General features: G+C 38.3%; 6 protein-coding genes across 6 annotated transcripts; 2 read left to right on the plus strand and 4 right to left on the minus strand. All coding sequences in view use genetic code 12, as the record gives it.

The window, feature by feature from the left end:
• Window positions 1-1,632: 1,632 nt before the first annotated feature.
• CPH1 (homeodomain family transcription factor) lies at window positions 1,633-3,621 on the plus strand (the record flags this gene model as incomplete). The annotated part of the gene is made up of 1 exon (XM_051816488.1): window positions 1,633-3,621. The coding sequence occupies one exon, from the start codon at window positions 1,633-1,635 to the stop codon at window positions 3,619-3,621; it is 1,989 nt and encodes a 662-aa protein (XP_051670128.1).
• Window positions 3,622-3,858: 237 nt separating this feature from the next.
• CANMA_004233 (uncharacterized protein) lies at window positions 3,859-7,932 on the minus strand (the record flags this gene model as incomplete). Its single annotated transcript, XM_051816489.1, has 1 exon — window positions 3,859-7,932. One exon carries the CDS (start codon window positions 7,930-7,932, stop codon window positions 3,859-3,861), a length of 4,074 nt encoding a protein of 1,357 aa, XP_051670129.1.
• A 251-nt stretch (window positions 7,933-8,183) lies between these two features.
• Window positions 8,184-13,577, minus strand: CANMA_004234 (POL12; the record flags this gene model as incomplete). The annotated part of the gene is made up of 3 exons (XM_051816491.1): window positions 8,184-9,124; window positions 9,439-11,358; window positions 11,666-13,577. The coding sequence occupies 3 exons, from the start codon at window positions 13,575-13,577 to the stop codon at window positions 8,184-8,186; spliced, it is 4,773 nt and encodes a 1,590-aa protein (XP_051670130.1).
• Window positions 13,578-13,744: 167 nt separating this feature from the next.
• Window positions 13,745-14,701, minus strand: LHP1 (Lhp1p; the record flags this gene model as incomplete). Its single annotated transcript, XM_051816492.1, has 1 exon — window positions 13,745-14,701. The coding sequence occupies one exon, from the start codon at window positions 14,699-14,701 to the stop codon at window positions 13,745-13,747; it is 957 nt and encodes a 318-aa protein (XP_051670131.1).
• Window positions 14,702-15,060: 359 nt separating this feature from the next.
• Window positions 15,061-15,861, plus strand: CANMA_004236 (uncharacterized protein; the record flags this gene model as incomplete). The annotated part of the gene is made up of 1 exon (XM_051816493.1): window positions 15,061-15,861. The coding sequence occupies one exon, from the start codon at window positions 15,061-15,063 to the stop codon at window positions 15,859-15,861; it is 801 nt and encodes a 266-aa protein (XP_051670132.1).
• Window positions 15,862-15,938: 77 nt separating this feature from the next.
• IST2 (Ist2p) lies at window positions 15,939-18,893 on the minus strand (the record flags this gene model as incomplete). The annotated part of the gene is made up of 1 exon (XM_051816494.1): window positions 15,939-18,893. One exon carries the CDS (start codon window positions 18,891-18,893, stop codon window positions 15,939-15,941), a length of 2,955 nt encoding a protein of 984 aa, XP_051670133.1.
• Between the last annotated feature and the right edge of the window lie 1,519 nt (window positions 18,894-20,412).

The raw sequence follows: 20,412 nt of genomic DNA on the forward strand, positions 1-20,412 counted from the left end.
CTGAGGGAGTTCTAAGGGCTAACATATGTTATGAAATGAATATAATTAGGGAAGCAAACATGGGGTTGAGATTTATTTATATAGAGAGATAATGATAATAATAACCATATTGAGTTACGCTTATAATAAATATCTTCTGCTACTCCAACAAACAACGAATCAACTGACAACACATTTTAACCCTAAACATTATCTGAGGGTCAACTCCAACATGCTGTGCAACCACATTCCTTTTTTTTTGGCTTATTTCCGTTTAAGCCAAAGCTACAAACGGCTAAAAAGATTTTTGCATGTGTACCCTTTTAGATTACATGAAACTTTGGATGCAAGCACTTTGTCTCAACTGTGTTGTTGTCCATTGAATATACTACTGTATGCTTTAGTCTGAACTTTTTCGAACCTTTGAGTTTTATTTTTTTTTCTTTCTTTATAGACTCTTTTACCAATAGCAATGAAAACCAAAAAGTCTAGGATACAAAAACACAACAGGCAACTTCGTCACAAACAAAAAAACATTTTGTTTTCTATTGTCCTTTGTTGCTATTAATTTTTGTTTAATTTTTGTTTTACGATTTTCAGGATTCCTTGATCCATTTTGCGTGTTAAATTTCGACTCAAGGTTTAAAGGCATATCTTTCCGCCTCTTTTTAGATTACTTTCTAATTGAGTAAACAAAAAAAAAAGTTTATTTATCTATACTTTATTACAAAAAAGCTCCTCGTATTTTCTTTGTTACTCAAGAATTGTTTGGGTAAAAGCCTAGCCCAGAAGATTACTTATATATATATATGACACAGGATATGAAACTTTCTACATTTTAATAGATTTCTTTTTCTTCTTTTGAAAATATTTGTTTCACAATTTTTAGCTACCTAGGGCAATTATTTACCAGAGTCAACATATATTCCCCCAACTTTTGGTATCAATTTTTGTTTCATAGTTTCAGATAGATAAAATCTATTACCTGTGTTTCACAATACACTCCAAACTGTTTCAGAACCTTTCAACAACTTCGTTTCAAAAAGAATATATATTTGTATCAGCATTTCTCATATGTTGCAATTGAAACATCAACAACCTCTTTTTACAATTTTTGGTGAAGAACAGAAAAGCCAACAAGTCACGTGAAAATCTTTTGTAATATGAGAGATATTAAATCACGTGAAAAGGAATTGTTCTATTTTTGGAATTCTAAATTTTTTTGGACCATTCTTTTTTGTTTTTGTTTTGGTTGTTTTGATTTTAAGGTACAGACACACACACTAACACACACGGGTGAAGGAGAAAAATAAAAAATTAAATTTAAAATTAAAATCAAATACGAATACGAATAAAAAAATAAAAATAAAGAAAAAAAAGAAGACGGAAAAAGAATCTTTTTTTTGTTCAAAACTCAATCCCAAATACATAATTAACTAGTAGCCAAGTTACTACAAGTTACAGAGTAACAAATATTACAACAACACAATACCCACTGCTTTTCACTCATTTAAAAAACAGCTTTCACTTACATTTCATCAATATTATTATTGTCGTCTATCGTTAACTTCCAATCCCCCCTTTTTTTTTGACTGACAGACGCGACCTCAAATTTATACGAACTCCATTGATCCCTCATTTTAAACAATTACCATGTCCACAACTACGCTAACAAAGTCATATGCCAAATCCGCCACAAAGGATATTGAAGATTCATTACGGTTGATTGACGATTTGAAATTTTTCCTTGCAACAGCCCCGGCCAATTGGCAAGAAAATCAAGTCATTCGAAGGTATTACTTAAACCATGACGAAGGATTTGTAAGCTGTGTCTACTGGAACAACTTATATTTCATAACCGGTACAGATATTGTGCGATGCATTGTTTACAAGTTTGAGCACTTTGGCCGTAGAATTATTGATCGCAAGAAATTTGAAGAAGGGATATTTTCTGATTTAAGAAATTTAAAATGCAATACTGACGCTATATTGGAACCACCAAGATCAGAATTCCTTGAGTTCTTATTTAAAAACTCGTGCTTGAGAACGCAAAAGAAGCAAAAGGTGTTTTTTTGGTTTAATGTCCCCCATGATAAATTAATGGCTGATGCTTTGGAAAGGGATTTGAAGAAGGAAAAACTTGGACAGAAACCAACAACGATTGCCCATAAAGAGCCAGCAATAAGTTTCAAGTATGACGAAAATTCTAGTTTATACTCCCAGTTGGCCAAGCATATTGAAAGCCAAACACAAGATGGAATCACTAGCTTGACGAGGACAAGTGCTTTGAACACTGCCAACAGTACGACTACAGCAACATCTACTTCTGACGATGGCAACATACTAGATCAGAAATCGTCACCAGAATATGCATCAACTACTACCAATTGGAAAACCGAACCCAAATACCTCAAAGATGGAACAGGCCATTTATTTCGATCTAAACCCAATCGAGCTCTGTTTGACCAGGATACAAAGAAGGTATTGAATACGTCCACAATTGATGAGGCTGAAATAAACAATGAAAATGGTGATGACGATGAAGAAGAAGAAGATGATGATGATTTTCCCTTGGATTACTTTGTTTCTCAAGATAATAATGACAACTATATCACGTTGGATTCCAATTACCAAGGAGGATCGATAACAAATATATTTGATGATACCAATGGTGATGAGTTCTTTGACCCAAGCCTATTCATACCTACGGAAGTGGGGAATGCCAGTCTGAACCAAGTTGTATCCAACGATGAATACTTGATTGAGCAGACACAACCTTTGAAAACACCACTACCTCAAGCCATGCCAACATCAAGTGCAAAGATGCTATCACTAGCTAATCAAGACAACATAGGAGACGAGTTTTCCTCATACCCACAACTGACGGGTACTATCGCCAATAACTACCCCATTCCGTTATCAGCCAAATTGCAAACCACCTTCAAACCAGCACAACAGGAACAATCTCAACTTAGCACTACAGGTGGTCTCACTACTCCACAGTTTCTCAAAGTTCCTTCGCAACAGATGCAAGCGCCATCACAAGCATTCAATTTGTACGACCAACAGCCTTACTTATCAGATATGTCAGGGATTGGTTATAATTATAATCTCATACACCCTGATAGTGAGTACTGGACCACAGGTCAAATCAATCCCAACTTGGCGGATGCAAGCTCCGTCCTTGATTATAACGCAGGTCTTGGATTCGGGTACCCGATGCAACAGCAACCAACGATGTACATGAACGATGAATTTTTACCCTATTTTATCAATCAACCATTAATGATACCCCAGCAACAAGCGCAATCACAACAACAACAAATAAAGTATCAAAGCTTGACGAGGCAGCAACAGATAAGTAACAAGATGATGAATAAAAAGAGACAAATGCAGCAGCAACAGCAACAGCAACAACAACAGCAACAGCAACAACAACAGCAACAACAACAGCAACAGCAACAGCAACAACAGCAGCAACAATCAGCTCATCAGCAAGTTCAAAAGCAGCGACAAAAATCAAACCTTGTCATTGGTAGTGGCGGAATTACGAAAAAGACTGTTTTAAAAGTGGAAAAGCCATCAATTTCTTTAAATGAGGTGGTGAAGTCAAAGACTACAAAAATTGCAAATAAGGAATAGCGTGACGATAGAATGATGCTCACCATCGGGCTATCTTGGCTTGGTTATGATAGCCTTCCTCGCTGATACACCCACCCCAATTCACTTCTCCTAAGGTTTAATTGTATTTTCGTTACTTTTTATTATTTAGATTTTAAAATGCATTACTATATATGACAGTTATACACACATGTACTATTATGCAGCACGATACTCTTCCCAATCCATAACTCTAACTCTGCTTTAAATCCGTCTCGACTAATTAGTGTACAGTTCTATGAGCCTTTGCTGGGAAATTGGATATCTCGCTTTCAATCTAGCCATAAATAGTTTCTGTTCGGGGGACATAGATTCGTTTCTGGCTAGCCTACTATAGCACACGATAGCGGATCTTCGAAATATGGGCTCTTCGTTGACGAGGAATTTGCCTAATATTTTATCCAACCGACATATTTTGTCTTCATCTAAATCACCATCTTGAATTAATGTTGTGGATAGGAAGTTGAAGCATAATTGGACAATGCTGAAATTCAATTTCGAATTGCTTGTCTTTTCAAGATATTCCAATACAATTGCCTCAAATCTGGTCTTTAATGATGAAACGTCATCGCTATTGTTACTTCCATACTTGATGAGCAGCTCTATGATTTCAGTCCAAATCAAATAAACCTCCTCATCTATTCTAGTAACAAGTTTGCATGTGTACCCTATTACTTTCCAGATCTCCTCAGCATCCATCGACTCATCATAACGCAGCAAAAGCTTGAGAAGAAATAACCCATCCATGACTTCCTGTTGTGTCATTTGACGTGCTGCATATTGAAATCCAAGCTCAAAATAACTCCACAACGATTTAGACAATGTATGCTTTCCAGTTGCCAAGAAGTACTCTCTAAATTCAAAACTCATGGCATTCAACGAATCAATCGAATCGGAAACTACCAATATTGATTGTGTCTTTTCTTCCAAGTTAACCATCAGGGCTATGATTTCACAATGTTTGTCGAATTGAACAATGCTCAAGAAATCACCAGGGAGGCCCTTTCGGAAAAAGTTGGAATAGTAGGTCAAACTCCCCATATTCTTCTCATCGCGAACACCATCAGCAGCTGGTTTAGAGTCTTCAAAGATGTCAATCTTTTTAACTTTTTTTGCTCGTGAATTCAATGGATCGGTTCTCTCAATCATGGATTGAAATGATTCAAGAGCCTTTGTCGATTGAGTCGAGGGGTTCTGAATATGAATCAGCGCCATATCTTCAACTAAATCATCTTGTGGTTTATTGCATTTGTTCTGCTCTAGTACTGAAGCAGTCTCTGAATGGGCCGATCTGCCCAATTTGAAAGGACGCGTTCCTTCCAATATTAACTTGTCGTCATCACCCTTATCCTCAGGATTTGTCTCACTCGCAACTGGTGTTGATGACTTCCTTTGCACGATATTATGCGAACCATTTTCTGCATCTACCATCATTGCATCATCTTCACCAGCCTCCTCAATTTGCCCGAGTGCCGCGCTCTTGATGGTATCATTATTCTTGTCATCAACCATATTGTTCCTCAATTTAGGCACCACCATTGTAAAGCCATCATCAGCAGGTTGCAAAGCAAAATCATTAATACCCCCAGGATTGACTTCTGTCATTTCAAATACTGAGTGATCCAACGGATTTTCAAGTAGCACCGTGCTATCAATACCTACAATTAGTTCAATTTCGTCTTTCATTGCAAACTCAGCTTCATCCAACAACTGAATAAACTTGTTCGAGTCAATGGCGTAAAGTTGGCAAAATAGTTGTTTCAAGTCCAGGTAAGCTTCCAGACTTTTCAAAACCACAATCAGTCTAACTAGCTCTTGAAACAATTCACCAAACTGCACGTCAGTAAATGTAGTTTTGGTGAGTGCAATCAGAAACGTTTGAAATATCAGTTTGGCAATTTTAAATTGATAAGTTGATATCAAGTATTTGAAGGCGGTGCTTCCTGGTATGTTGGGAGAATCAATCACCGTAGTCAACAATTGTATTTCAGCAATGAAAAAATCATTAAAATCAGTATCCGAGGTTGCCAATTCGTAAATGCGTTGGTCAATTTCTGTAAAAATTATGGAACATACACGAACAAAGTCATCAAGTTGGAATAATTTCGCTGCCGTCTTGAACACATACTCATTTGAGGCGAATAATTGCTTCAACACAATTGGGTCCTTTTCTGAAATGTAACTCAATCGGCTTTTCAAAGCATGGGCGTTGGAAACATCTTCTTTGCTGATTATGGCATACTTTAATAAATTTACACCTTCGATTAGGTCAGATGTATTCCTAGATGACATGAATTCAATCATAGGATCCTGGTCTCTTGAAAACACTCTTGATGTTCCAGTTGGTGGCTCAGAGGAGGAATGGCGAATCAACACTTCATCCTCTTTGTGTATAGGAGATTTTTTCAACACCTCTGTTTTGCTTCTTGCCTTTTCAACAAATGGGGCCTGGTCTTTTGGAGGAGCATTCCAGCTTGATGCCCTAGGTGCTGGCCGATTAGACTCATTCTTCAAGGCTTGCTTTTCCGGTCTAGCTGTTTTACCCGCTCTATTTAACACGGCCACTGGTGGCACATTGCTAGACTCGCGAGAAGCACTACGAGAGCCTTCCCTGTTTTGCTTCAGCTCTTTCATCCTATCCCACATGGACTCCCTCATTGGAGGCGCGGAAGCCTTAGTCGACAATTTTCTAGAGGTAGTCGCTGAAGGACCTAATTCTCGTTGGGATCTCTCCAATGCACGAATGGTGTTTGTATCAAATCTTGTCATCAATGCCTCTGATTCCTCGGGGAAAATCTTTGAAAAACACCAATAGCAGTCCTTCGATACTTGACGAACATTTGGATTAGCATCCTTCAACAATTTCACCAACAACTTGTTGGCTGTATCAATTGCTTGGCCGCAGTGGCCGTTCAAAAAGGAATGATCCAAAGCATACCTCAAAAGCAAAATTTGCAACCATAATGCTGCGAAGGAACGTGGCTTGAAGTTCGGTTCATCCATTGACTGCAATATGCGATGGAATAATTTGCTATTGCAATGCAAATTGGCATACAATGCAGACATAGCCATATTAGCATTAGTTGATGTAATGCTTTTGGTCGATAGACATAATTTCATCAATGTGGGAAATAACAAGTCGGCACAAGGTTCAAATTCCGAGCTCAAAATGATTGCACATTCTTTGATCAATTGACAACTATGGGTGCACAAAGTAGTTCTAAGCGAATTTGCACCTTTGCATATCGGATTCGCAAACTCTTTCAAGCCTGATATCAAGTCTTCCCTAAAACTAGTAGCGGCATTTCCTCGAAGAATCATACGCACTTCCACAATACATTTCTCTCTTTTCTTCCAATTAAATTCAGTTTCTTTACCTTCGAAACAGTCGTAATAAGGTTCGAGTAAACGATTGAGTTCAGAACCATGGCTGATATCTTTCGGTTGAATTGACACCACTAAGTCGTAGTTTACTTTATTCAAAAGCGTTGATAAACTGGATGAGAAGTACTTTATGTCTTCCTCTGCCAAGTTTGCCAGACTTTTCAGTTTATCTTCTCTTTTCTCCAGCAGTCGGGTGGAAACCGACTCAGAACTGCTCGGCCGACTTCCTGGAAGAATTGACTTGGCTAGTTTCTTGTTTATATTAAGCGACTTACATTGATTCTCCAAATATTGACCTATGTTCTGGATGGGTGAATTCTGTGCGTAAGAATTAAACAATGCACTCACACTATCAATCAAATCCTGATTGTCTTGATTATCTGACACACACTTTAAAATTGCTGGAACAAAGAACCTCACATTGAACTTCAGACTAACGTTTTTCACAATCTGTTCCATCCATTGAACAGCCTCAATTGCTAGTCGCAAATTGAAGGAGGTAAACGAGATTTCATTTATTGCATTCTCCACTTCTTCAGGTGAGCTTAACCAGTAATCTTCAAGTGCCTTCTTTGCAACTACCACGTTATTACTTCCTAATTTATTGATGAGAACTGGAAGTATCAAAAAGCTCTGCTGTTTGAGAATGTTGCCTGACTGGTCTTGTACGCTGACTCGTTTAATTAGATATGACAAAGCGTTGAAACTAACGTTAGAAATGCCGCTTTCCTTCACTTCAAGCCCCTTCATTATGATGTGTAGATACATGGGAACTTCATCTAGATCGATAGAATCCTTCTTGATATGTGTTTTGAGCGCCTGAATATGCTGCAACTTTACTTCGCTGGAGGTATCACTCGACTCTAATATTTGCAACATTTCCTGTGAATTTAATGACACACTCAGCATTATGTAAGGGTTAGAAAGTGTAGTTGGCTTTCCGCTAATGTGTGTATGACGATCACGGATGGCAACTATAGGTCTTGTTAATAAAATAAAAGTGTAAACAAAAACAAAACAAAATTAAAAAAAATAGATTCTTAAACGCGACGCAATGGGACGACTTTATATCGTCATACTAGTCCTCAAGAAACAACTATTACAATGCAATGTATTATTTAGGTCTACGTAATATGCACATATTTATTTTAAAACAAACCCTAACTAGAATACTTCCATAAAGCGAGTAAGAATCCAAGAACACCGAACCCTAAAAAGGTTGGGGGAAATTTGGACAAATGAACTTTGTTGTTTGAGTCCTCTTCTTCAAATCCAAACACCACCTGGCCTCTAGCTTTGAAAGAACGCGATTCATTATGCTCTAAAGGTATGTGCTTCAATTGTTTTGTTTCATTGATTATATCCTTTTGAACTGTATCCACGGCTACATTTTGGACATTTCCAAAAAAATCAGTCAACAAAACCTTGTCTACATCCCTTTTGAATAGATCAGTCCGTATTCCCGCATGTGAATGGACATTTTCAAAGTTAAGAACGTCAAATAGCTTATCCATCGTTGTCTTGGAATCTCTGTCAATGTTTTCAAGGAAGTCTAAGGCATAATAAGTAAATCTATCAATGACAGCAACTCCAATATCCATGTCAGAATGATGACTGTAGGAACTCTCGTCAAGCTTGGATGAGCCAACGCAAAGAATGTTAGGCGAGTATATCTGCTCGTACATGGTGTTAGCTTGACACGTGTCAATCATGAAAAAGATTTCGTTATACCGCCTCTTCTCGTGCATTTGGGCAAAGGCATCAGCAATGTCATGTGCTCCAATTTCCTCTGCATCCTGAAACTTTAGAAATTCATTACCACCATGCCCCGTCAAGTAGATAAATATATTTGAATTCTCATCAGTTAATAGTCTCTTTGATCTTGGTTGTTCGGGGCCCCATCTGTCAGTCAATAAACGTATGAAATTCTCCACTGTAACCTCGTAACCTCTGTAGTCGACTTCGATACTGTTTCCATATAAATCCAAAGCTTGATCCATGTTGTTGAAAACTGTTCCAGGAAAAGCATTTCTTGCATTACACGCAACATCATCTGAAAGCATGAGAATAATCTGTGAGTCAGGTATACCTAACCGCTTGACTGTTCGATAAAAACTGAGGACGTTAGCCATATGTCGATAATTGAACCAAAAACGCGATGTCGATACCAACACTGCCCAGTTGTTGGTGTGATTCGATTTGTTAATGGACTCGAAAGCATCTTGAGTATCTGTATTTATATGGTCAGAGACTACCACTTGTAACCAAAAGGCAAGCGGTAGAAGAAATAAATAGAAGAGCTTCATTTCAATGTACTTGGTCTCTTGTTTCTGATCTTTGTACTTGATTGTTTATTTTTTTTCATTTTCTACTTTTTTTTTAACACGCACAACAAATAATATTTTGGTTACATACTTTCATTCATTATTTTAATAGCATTATTTACAACCTGCGCACATTTCATCTTCTCGTAATCGTTATCACCAAGTCTCAATGCAAAGACGAATTTGCATATGATTGCTTGTTTCTCATTTTTCAACACATTAACAATGTATTCCTTAAATTCTTCTTTTGATACTTGGACCTTCTTTCTCTGCAAGTAAGAGCCCAATTTATGATCCATCATTGCCATTATCCAGGCAATCTGCTTAGGTGTTGCTTTTCGAGCAAACGTGTTGCGCTTTTCAGCATAGTCTAGATGGTCTTTACATTTCCTCTTCAATTCGGCAAAAACTTCAAGTAGATTTGTACTCCGACAAACAACGGTGCCAAACTTGTTCAGAAAGCTGTGATGCAGCGCTTCAAACCCTTTCTGTCCATTGTAGCTCAACCGCTTTACAATGAAATAAGAGTCAGATAAACCGGGCATCCCCCAGGTTTTGCTCGCTTCTATCATGGCCCAGGGGTACTTATTTCGAAGCATGACTTTGTCTACTATTTCTTTATCCTGAAACCAAATCGCGGGGCTCTTATTTATCAGAGGTCTTTTATCAAGACTTACAACCTCTTTTCTGTGATAATGTAGGATTCTCTCTATAGCCACCTCCCTATCCTTGCTTGACAATCGGGTGTGCGGGGAAGGAATAAACAGGTCCAACCCATCACCCTGTTGAAACTTTTTCTTTCTCGAATTTACCAAATTCTCGCCTTCTAGAGTCGGTTTGATGTCTATCCCCTGCCTGGTCAATTCAACCATATCGACGACATGACAATGCGTTTTGTCTTTGTACAACCTCAAACCTCTCCCAATCATTTGTATCATCAACGATTTGGACATAGTCGGCCGTGCCAAAATTAGTGAGTCGATATTGGGCATATCAGTACCTTCGGTAAATACTTGAACATTGCATAGGACTGGGATCAACCCCAGCTTAAAGTCCTCAATTATGGCGGCTCTTTCAGCCTTGGAAGTATCACCTGTTACATACTGAGCATTAACCCCATACCTCTGAAACAAAGCACATAAATCATAGCAATGCTCAACACCAACGCAAAATATTAGTGTACTCTTGCAATCAGTTTCTTCCTTTAAACGTAGATACGCCAAGATTATTTTCTCATTGAAATCAATCTCCTTCATAACACTGTACAAACTTGTAGGATCATAATCATTTTTGATCGTTGCTACTCGGTCTAAATTCATTTCCACTTTAACCTCGCTTATTTTTGCATCTGCTAATTCATTGCTTTGAATCATACTCTTTAAAGATCTTTCATAAACAATTTCATCAAAAATATGCCCCAACGCTTGCTTGTCATGCCGCATAAAAGTAGCCGTAAAACCAATTACACTTATTGTCAGGTCTTGGTCTAACGCCTTAAAATAGTTCAAAATTTTTCTATATGTAATTGCTGGTGCATGGTGACATTCATCAATAATGATGCTTTTGAATTCCATGGGGTCAATTTTTTCAAACCTTTTCCTAATCACCAAGGATTGCACTGACGCAACTACGACATCGGCATCTGGAGCTGCTTTTAATTTTCGCATCTCAACATCTACCTTCAATTCAGGGTGCATCAAACGTATCATCTTGGCAGCTTGATCAATCAACTCCTCAGTGTGTGCAAGCACAAGTACCTTACTACCTCTCCCATCACATAAAGGCTTCAAGTGAGGTATCAAGTAGGAAAATATTACAGTTTTACCTCCCCCTGTTGCAATTACTACTGCTGGTTTTCTCACACCACTGGCAAGTTTGGCCAAGACGGTGTTTGCTGCATCTTGTTGGTAATCGCGTAGTTGAAACGGTTCTTTAGCATTGCGGAGAATAGCCTCAAGTCCCGGATGAAGCTTTCTCGGGACAAGGGTGGTGGTGTAATCATCTGTTGAAACTTGAAGGCCCTCATCGATGTCATTTTCAAGGAGTTGGCACTTGCTGAGTGACACGCCAAAGTGTCGTACTATTGCATGTCGTTTGATTCCTTGCAGTAGGAACACTTGGATGTATCTCAGTGCAAATCGTATTAACATAAACTAGTTTTTTGAACGTCTCTTCAAATATATCATGATCTGCCGTAGGTTTTGGCTTTGAATTTATAAAGTTTCGCGTTTCGTTTAGTTGCAACAAAATTGTCTTACATATTTGGTAGCTGTAAATGATCAATTAAAACATTTAGCTTGTATAAATATCTACTCTACTCCGCTTATACACATTGTGATGAAACAATTCTGAATCGCCCTCGACTGGCTCAACATTGCTTTCATATTGTCGGCTAACCTCTGGCGCAACTATGCTCAATACTGCATACGTTCCATCTTCAGTATTGATTGACCTGCTTGGTCGAATAAACAGACCAGGGTTGATCACTATGACGTCATTAACTACCTTGGCAAACACTTTCAATTCAGATGGCAAGATTAAGACATCGGGTAACGAATTTCCCAATTCAGTGAGACCCAAATAGGGCATCTCTAACGATGACCCACCAATACCCACACCATCCAAGTAATCTGCAGCTGATCCACTAGTGAGTTGCGATACATTTTGCTCGTGGGTTCTGGCTATTGAGCCAGGCATAATCGGGTAGTACCGCCTTTGCTCAAACACGTGATTTATCACTCTCTCAAATCTGTTGCTTGAGTACTTTTCACCTTGTTTAAACACCTCCTTCAAGTCTTTAAAAACATCAAGATTGGAAGATCCGATTAAGACTTCATTAACAGCAAAACTAGATGGATTGGGGAATATCTTTACATTTTTGGGTAACTGAAACTTTTTCCTATCGAAGGAGTCTTGTGGATACGAACAATGGTTCACACAACTGTCTTTTAATGATGGGTACAACACGACTTGGATTTTGGTGTCAATTTTCCTCAATATGGGAGTAATTAGTAACCTAAATACATCATCGAGATTCTTTGGTTGCTGATCTCTTGGCAAATTGAATCTGCCTTCCTGTACATCTTTGTTAGTTAGATCAAGGAAAGGACCATTCAAAATAACCACATTTGGAAGAATTTCAGTGTTGATTTTCTCCACCAATCTTTCCAACTTGGAGTATTCGAGTTTGTTCAAATTAGAATATGGCCCAGATGCAACAACAATTTTAAGACCTTGCCCTTGTTGCAACTGATTGTACTCTTCCAACTCAGACCGACTAGAGACTGTATTTCCCAATTGTGGTAACGGCATGACCTCATCAACCACAAAATGCTTTCCAGTTGGGTTTCTTCCCTTTAAAACAACAATTTGACCAGGAAAGAAAGAAAAGACATTCAACTTGCTCAAGTCGAGAGGAACCCTTTGTCCAATCCCCGATAACCTCGATGTTTCCAAAAATAAGGAGTTGCTGTTCAAAGTTTCGTCATCATATGTCGGCGAATCGGGCACTATTCTTCCACAGCACAAAATGTCAAATTGCGAACTCAAGCATGGGTTGCCAAATTGTTGGTCCGACTTATTCTGTTCCAGGTACAACTGGGCTACGCTATCTATTTGGTCGTCTAAAACATCGGCACTCTCAAGTAGTTTCATCTGCATGGTACGATACTTGAACTTAGCAGGATCAAAGTTAGCCGTCAACTTGACTGGATTGGTGGTACTTTCCGGGCTCAAGGTGTTGACTGCTTTGACTTCTGGATTTAATGTTTCCAATAACGTGTGCGAATCAGTGGTTGGCTTGATGGGGGAAGTTGTGAAGGTATTATTGGCACTTTCGTAATTTGCTGGTGATGATAAATCGGGTTCAGACAGGTCAAGCTTTCTTTTCTTTGCATGAGGCGTGGCAGGCCCCGTATTGTTGACGGTTCTCTTTGACAATGGTTTCCTTCCTGAAGTGTCCTTAACAGTATGTGCATTTTTTGGCGTCAACTTATTGTTTGTCAACTTCTTTTGTAAATACTCATGGAATTGGATCAAAGTAGTCATATTCAACTCCAAATCCTGCTGCACCTCAGCAACATTGTAGGATTCCCATTCAAGGAAAAGATCTTCAAGCTCGACATTGAATATTTGCGTGAGTGAATTCAACTTCTCATATTCATCGTCAGTGAGCTTCATAGACGGGCCAAATGTCTTAGCCACTTGGTTAATGAATGTTTCCTCCACCATTGCGTTACAGTCACTTTCTTCACGTTGTGCTTCTTATGTTTTTTGTTCTACAATGTTTTGTTTGAAAATTTAAAAATAATAAAGGTTGTAAGACGCGTTCGTCATGAAATGGTAGCGGCATAATGTCCTTCCCCTACATTAATATACAAAATATACAAACTATTGCTTTACTCTTTGCCAGCATCTGCGTTAGAAACCTCTTGGTCATTTGCATCGTTCTCTGTAGTAGCTTTGGCAGATGCTTTATCCTCAGGCTTAGATTCTTTCTCACCAGTTTCGTCCGTGGCTTTACTTTCATCATCTTCTGGAATCTTGTCACCCTCGATAGCGCTTTCAACTGCAGTCTCCTTGTCATTGGACTCTGCTGAATCTGATCCATCGCTGCTCTTTTTACGATCAAATTTCTTACCTTTGCCTATCTTTTGCCTCTTACCCTTGTTGTTTTCATTGAAACTGTTACGTCTCTTGGTCACTTCATTTTGACCAAATCTCTTACCGCTTTCCCTCATTTCTTGGAACGTTAACAATGACATTTTCTTTAAGAGTTTCTTTTTGTCAACTTCTTGAGATTCTTCTTTAGAGAGTATACCTTGATCGTATGATAACTCGACATCTTTTACCAAATACTGAGCATCTTCTTCATTGGTCAACTCAACGTCCACAACACCAAAGAATTCCTTTTTTGCTTTACTTTTGATTCTACGTACGGAATTGATAACATGTTCTTTTGGCAACTTTGAAGCAATCTTATCCTCAAACCAGGTCTCAACTTGCTCTTGGGTTAATTCGTGGGGAAACCCTTCGATGTGTACTGTGTTTCTCTTCTTAGTGTTCTTGATTTCATTAAAGTCCTTCAATGGATCCTTCCTTTTGATCATATCATTATTAGCAGATAAGACTAACTTGTCACTTGACTTCAAGGCGTCAATTACCTTTTCCTCTGGTCTGTATTGCTTCATTCTGCCAAACGTCAAAATTGTCTTTAGTTCAACCCACCCATCATTTGCTTCGTAAATCTTCCATAAAAACTTATCCTGTTGTAAATTGGAATCAGAAAAGTAGAATTCAACTTGTTTTCTGACTTTATCTTCAAAGTCCTCACCTTGGTATACAAATTCTGTCATTCTGAGAAATGTCTCTAGTTGGTAATGTCTGATTGAGCAAGTAGTGAAGGTACAATTTCATATTGGCAGAGAGGAATTTTTTCCTTTTTCTTTTTTTTTTCCCGTAACATCTCTTCGCAGGGAAAAGTTTACAGAGGCTAACTTTGATTCAACTAGATTTATCTAAGTACTTGTATATTTGTGTAGAGGGTGTGCTTCATCGGAGTGGGATTATGCCGGTCCTTCCTCTGGTAGAACTTTCAAAATAGATCTCGCCACCAACTATTTCATCCTACAATACTAGGCATCATCGATTTAAGATTCCTACAAGACTTTTCTTTTTTTTCTTTTCTTTTAAAATTACATCTCTTTGCTAAATCATGAGATTACCATTCAATAAATCCCATATTTCAAATTTAGCAAAACTGCACCGTCGCTACATGTCAACGTCGTATCCACAGCCAACAGAATCTAGAGCCAGAGAGTTAGTAACAAATTACAACGCCATACTAGCCAAGGTTCATGAGTTGAACCCCAAGACCAGATTGGTTGCAGTTTCAAAGTTTAAACCGTCATCAGATATAATGGCCTTGTACTCTATTGGAGTACGACACTTTGGCGAAAATTACGTTCAGGAACTAGTTGCAAAATCAGAGGAGCTACCTAAGGATATATGCTGGCATTTCATTGGAGGGTTACAACTGGGGAAATGTAAAGATTTGAGTAATAAAGTATCAAACTTGTGGGCAGTTGAGACTATGGATAGTTTGAAAAAATGCAGACAGTTAAATAACGCAAGGGAGAGGAAAGATGGCGAAACTATTAACGTTTACCTCCAAGTCAATACGTCGGGCGAGGAACAGAAATCAGGATTTTTAAGCATGTCTGATTTGGAAGAAACGGTGGAATACATCCAGAGTGACGATTGTAAGAGATTAAAGCTTGTTGGTTTGATGACAATAGGTTCGATTGCCGAGTCAAAGTCTGACCACGCGGAGAACCACGACTTTAAGGAATTGGTAGAGTGGAAGCATGTTCTAGACGCCAAATACAAGTTAGATCTCGAATTGAGTATGGGAATGAGTAGCGATTACGAGCAGGCTATCAAACAAGGAAGTACATCTGTCAGAGTGGGGTCATCCATTTTCGGTGCAAGACCGCCTAGGAGAGAAATAGTATAAATAGGTTTTGCAGATTTTAAAAGTTAAAAATGTTAATAAAAAGTAAATAAAGCTACGACATATTAATCCTTTAGTATCTAAATCTTCAATAACTTTTTTAACCCCGATCTCTTACGTTTAGGTTCCTTCTGTGAGTCATTTTCTGAATACTTACTGGAACTTTCATCGTCGTCGGCTCCATCTTGTTTCTCTCCACCTTCAGATTTTGAGGACTTTGAGTTCTGGTTAGACCCCTTTTGGGAGGAAACTTTGTCCTTTTCCACTTCTCTGTCCGCGTTACCGTTGAATCTATCATCTCCTGCTGCCAATGCTTTCCTCTGCTCAGTTGCTGGAGCATTGCTTTTTTTGATTCCCGATTTGTTTTTCTTGGCGGGCACTGGAGTAGTATCAAGTTCCTCTTGACGTTGCTTTTCCTTCTCTTCCTTAGAAGCTGGGGCGGCAGCAGCGGTTGCGAGACCAGCACCAGTAGGTGCGTGTGCTTCAGCCCTTGCTGACTGTTCCGACTGAGTTGTGTTTTTTTTTGTATAAACTGTGCCAGATTTGTCATTTGGGTCAGGTGGAATTATTGAAGAGCCATGGAGCAACTCATTGGCATGGGTAGTATCATCACCAGTTCGGGTATTGCTAGGATTCCTGTTGTTGTCAGCAGCATGTGTACTGTTATCAATAGTACTATAATGCTTATCACTGTTTGGACCAGATTTAGCTTCAATAATTGAATCACCAGGCTCCTTATCTCTGTTAAGTCTGTCATATTCAGCTGAGGATAAAGCAGCAGCCCCAGGCTCTTCCAATCGTCTCTTTTCTAACCTGGCCAATTCGGTTTGTCTTTCCCGCAAAAGTCTTTCCTTTTCAGCAATTACACGTGCTTGTTCTGAACGTGAGTGCACAGTGGTCTCAGTCGGTTTTGTAGACGTAGTATAGCCTTGTTTCTTCGATGGAACTTTTTCTGCCGCAACATCATTTTCTTGCTCAATAGCACTAGGTGGAGTGAAATCCAAAGTTGACTCAACAGTAAAGTCGTTCCATGCTGGTACATTTGTCACCTTGATGGTTGGCTTAACATGCTTAGAATAATGGTCATGTCTCAATTTGATGTCATTATCAACAAAATCATTCTCCCATTCGACAGCGCTCTTGAATAAATTGCTCAATGTGTACAAAACGTAACTCAGGAAAAGGAAGGCGTGCTCTGAGAATATCAACAACAATACCAACTTGGCTGAAGAGGAAATATTAACACTAGCATTATCCAATGCAAATTGACCCATTGTTTTGGGTGGGGCAGTACCGTGGCGATAAAATGCTGTAACCACTGGAGATACAATTGACCCCAACCAAGTCAACAAAAACAAAGCCCAGTTCCAAGGGTGAATAGAGTCAACTCTCTTTGGAATAGGAGGCTTGAAGTAATTTCCGTTGAACAATTTAAAGTGATCCAATTTGAAGAAAACAACAGCAAAGATCAATGATACTAAAGGCGCCAATGGCCATACTGGTCCAAATAATATTAAATAACCGTATTGCAATACGACACTTCTAAAGTCATCATCTACTACGTATTCAGGCAATGTCAACGAAGTTCTAACATTCTGTAACCAGTTAGCTTCATATGGTTCGTCGCCTTTAGTCTGCAACACTGGTTTCTTCTGGATTTTGGTTTGATACAAATGGATCACTTTGGTTATCACTAATGGCAAAACATATTTCAACAAAGCTTGAACAATTTGGTTGGTTACAATAAAGTAGAAAAACTGGGCATTCAACCTACCTTGATTGATTTTAAACTCCTTTTGAGATTTCAACTTGGTCAAGTACTTGGAATAAAACCTGTTCTCTCCAACATAAGACGAGATAGTTGTTTGAATGTCACCCAAGTGAGGACCCACTAAATGGGCAAATGGCAAGTACAAAAATGAGGTGATAAGCAATGGAGCATAACTAGTCAAAAAGTTCAAAACATAAGTCTTGATCAAAACAGATTGGTTTTCGCTTATTTGAGTATCATGTCCTTCCAACTTGATGACAACACTTGTGACAAGGTTGTATACAATGGATAAAATTGGGACAAACACGGAAAGCAAAACTGTTGGCAACAATGTCAAATAAGCTTTTCCTGGGCCATCGTAAAGGTCAGTTAAAAAGATTTCAATAAAAAAACAACCCAATTGATAGCTAATCAAGACAAAGGCAAATCCAAGAGCAATTGGGATGAAGAACAATTGTTTGACAAACCTTAATCCTTCTGTGTTGTTCTTGTGCAAATAGTTTGATTTAGGCTCAAATCTTTCATTGATTTCAGCTAATTCCAAACTATGCTCTTCAACAAGGTGTGAGTTTTGAACTCCCCACAAGTTTACCAAATACTGTTGTCTTCTATGCCAGAATGCCAAAAAGAAAGTACCCCAAGTCAAATTAATAAAAGTATAGCCCAATGAATAAGCGCCTGATTGTTTGAAGTATTGGAATACACCCAATATAGATAAGCCCAATAGCCAAAATATGTAGTATTTGTAAAACTCGAAATAGAGGGCAATTTGCACACCGTATGTTCTTTTAATTTGGTTGGCCGATAGCTCCGGCCTGGTAAAGGTGTCTTTTAAATCCTCAACAATTCGACTTTCATCAAAAGCGCTGGTGATGGGGACAATGTTGACAACCTCTTGATAGGGTTCTTGTCCAGGTACAATACCACACCCTCCAAGCTTCTTCGAGTTTGTCAAGTATTGGTAGATGATTCTAGTTCTTGAACTCAATTCATCATCTTTTGCAGTAACTCCAAACTCATAATTCTTAATCAAGTCCTTCTCTGCTTCTTCAATGAACTTGTAAGGCGACAATTTGATAAAGATCAACAAGTGGGTAGGATCTCCTGGTCTGATGGTTGCTCCAAATCCCTTGTCGTATAGGTAATGGACAAATGTATACAACGCTTTTTCAGTCTGTGAGTTAACCTTCTTGGTCTTCTCGTCAATTGGATAGTTGTACAGAATGTAAAAATCAGGATCCAACTCCTGAATTGGTTGCGGCATGACGTGTAAGCTTTCTTTTTCTTCAAATTCAACTGTTTCTGGGTTCAATTGACTTTGCCAACAGTGGTTAATTGAGCTCCAATTTGCTTAAACAGTGCACTACCAATAGCTTGAGAATTGAAAGTAATTTAAGCAATTGAGAAATAGAAGAAAAAAGCAACTTTATATATATATAGATGGGGTGAAATTCTCGGAAAACTCAAACCACAATTGTTCTCTTTTTTTTAGCAATTGAAGAAAAATGGAAACAATGTGGGCAGAGAAATTAATGATTTACGTTTTGTGTCGAATACAGTTTTTTTATGAGCTATTCATAAACCTTTATGTAAGAGATAGGACCTAGAATAGGAGGTTTTGTAGGTGTACGTTATCAGGTTATAGCAAACTGATATGTGAAAGGTTGAAATCATTCAAGGATTAGAGAGAAATCTTGACTCACGCAGCAGAGATTTAACTCGCGTTATACCTGTAGAGTAGAGGCTTAAATCAACAAGCTCTTCTCATTATATAACTCCAATTGTGACATAGTGGACGTTTAAACTGAAAATGCGACACCTTCTCAGTACAAATCAGTCTGAGATGACGAATGACATAGCCATAACCCTAGACAATACAATAAACATCACACAAACCTTAACCGTGCCACATCGAGCTAGATTTTATGTCGTGGAATTTTAAACCATTGTGAATGTCACGACACTGATTGTCGGTTTTTGTTGCTGTAAATAGTTTGCTCTTTGATCTTTTGCCTCGGTATTCCTGAAAACAACAGGTGTGAGGTTATTAATTTAATTGTGTGACCAAATAAACTCGCACTTTAAAGGAATAACTTTAAAATCAATCGACTGATAACAGAATGTTGAATTTTTTCTTCCACACACATCACACTTTATTCCACCAATGCTGACAACCAATCAATCAATCAATCATGGGTTCATAATAGTCCAGAGTATCGACATAAGTGAGGAGTACAGAGTCTGTTCATGGTTTTTCCTCTAGAACTAGAGAAACACCAAAGTTTGTTAGATCGGTAAGTACATCATCTTCATCCCCCCATATCCTTTAATACATAAGTTACAAGGCATAAAAGTCCATATTGTTAACTCATCGCCGTTCAACCACTCACATTAAGTGATTCAAGTGTCACACATCCTCCATTTAATATTTGCAAGAGCGTTTCCACTTATAGTAATAATAATCAAATACTTCACTCAGAGAGCTCCTCCCCGTTAGAGTTTTTTTTTTATTGGTTTTTTTATTGGTTTTTTTTCCTTTTTTTTGCAAGTTCAGTTGCCATTCAACATTCCGTTTTTGTTTTACTGGTTAACTTACGTTTTATTTTTTAGGTTTTTTCTTCTTCCAGAGATGTTCTTCTTCCAAAATTCAGCCTCCCCCCCCGTTCTGAATTCACATTTTCCGTGTTTTCTCAACCATTTTTGCTATAACATATAATTCCCCGAATTAAAAAGGAAAAGAAAAAGAAAAAGGTCATAAAAAAAGAACTTGGTCTTCAGTAATT

This window comes from Candida margitis, assembly GCF_024628925.1.
Source record: "Candida margitis strain CBS 14175 chromosome Unknown scaffold28, whole genome shotgun sequence".
NCBI classification, from domain to species: Eukaryota; Fungi; Ascomycota; class Pichiomycetes; order Serinales; family Debaryomycetaceae; genus Lodderomyces; species Lodderomyces margitis.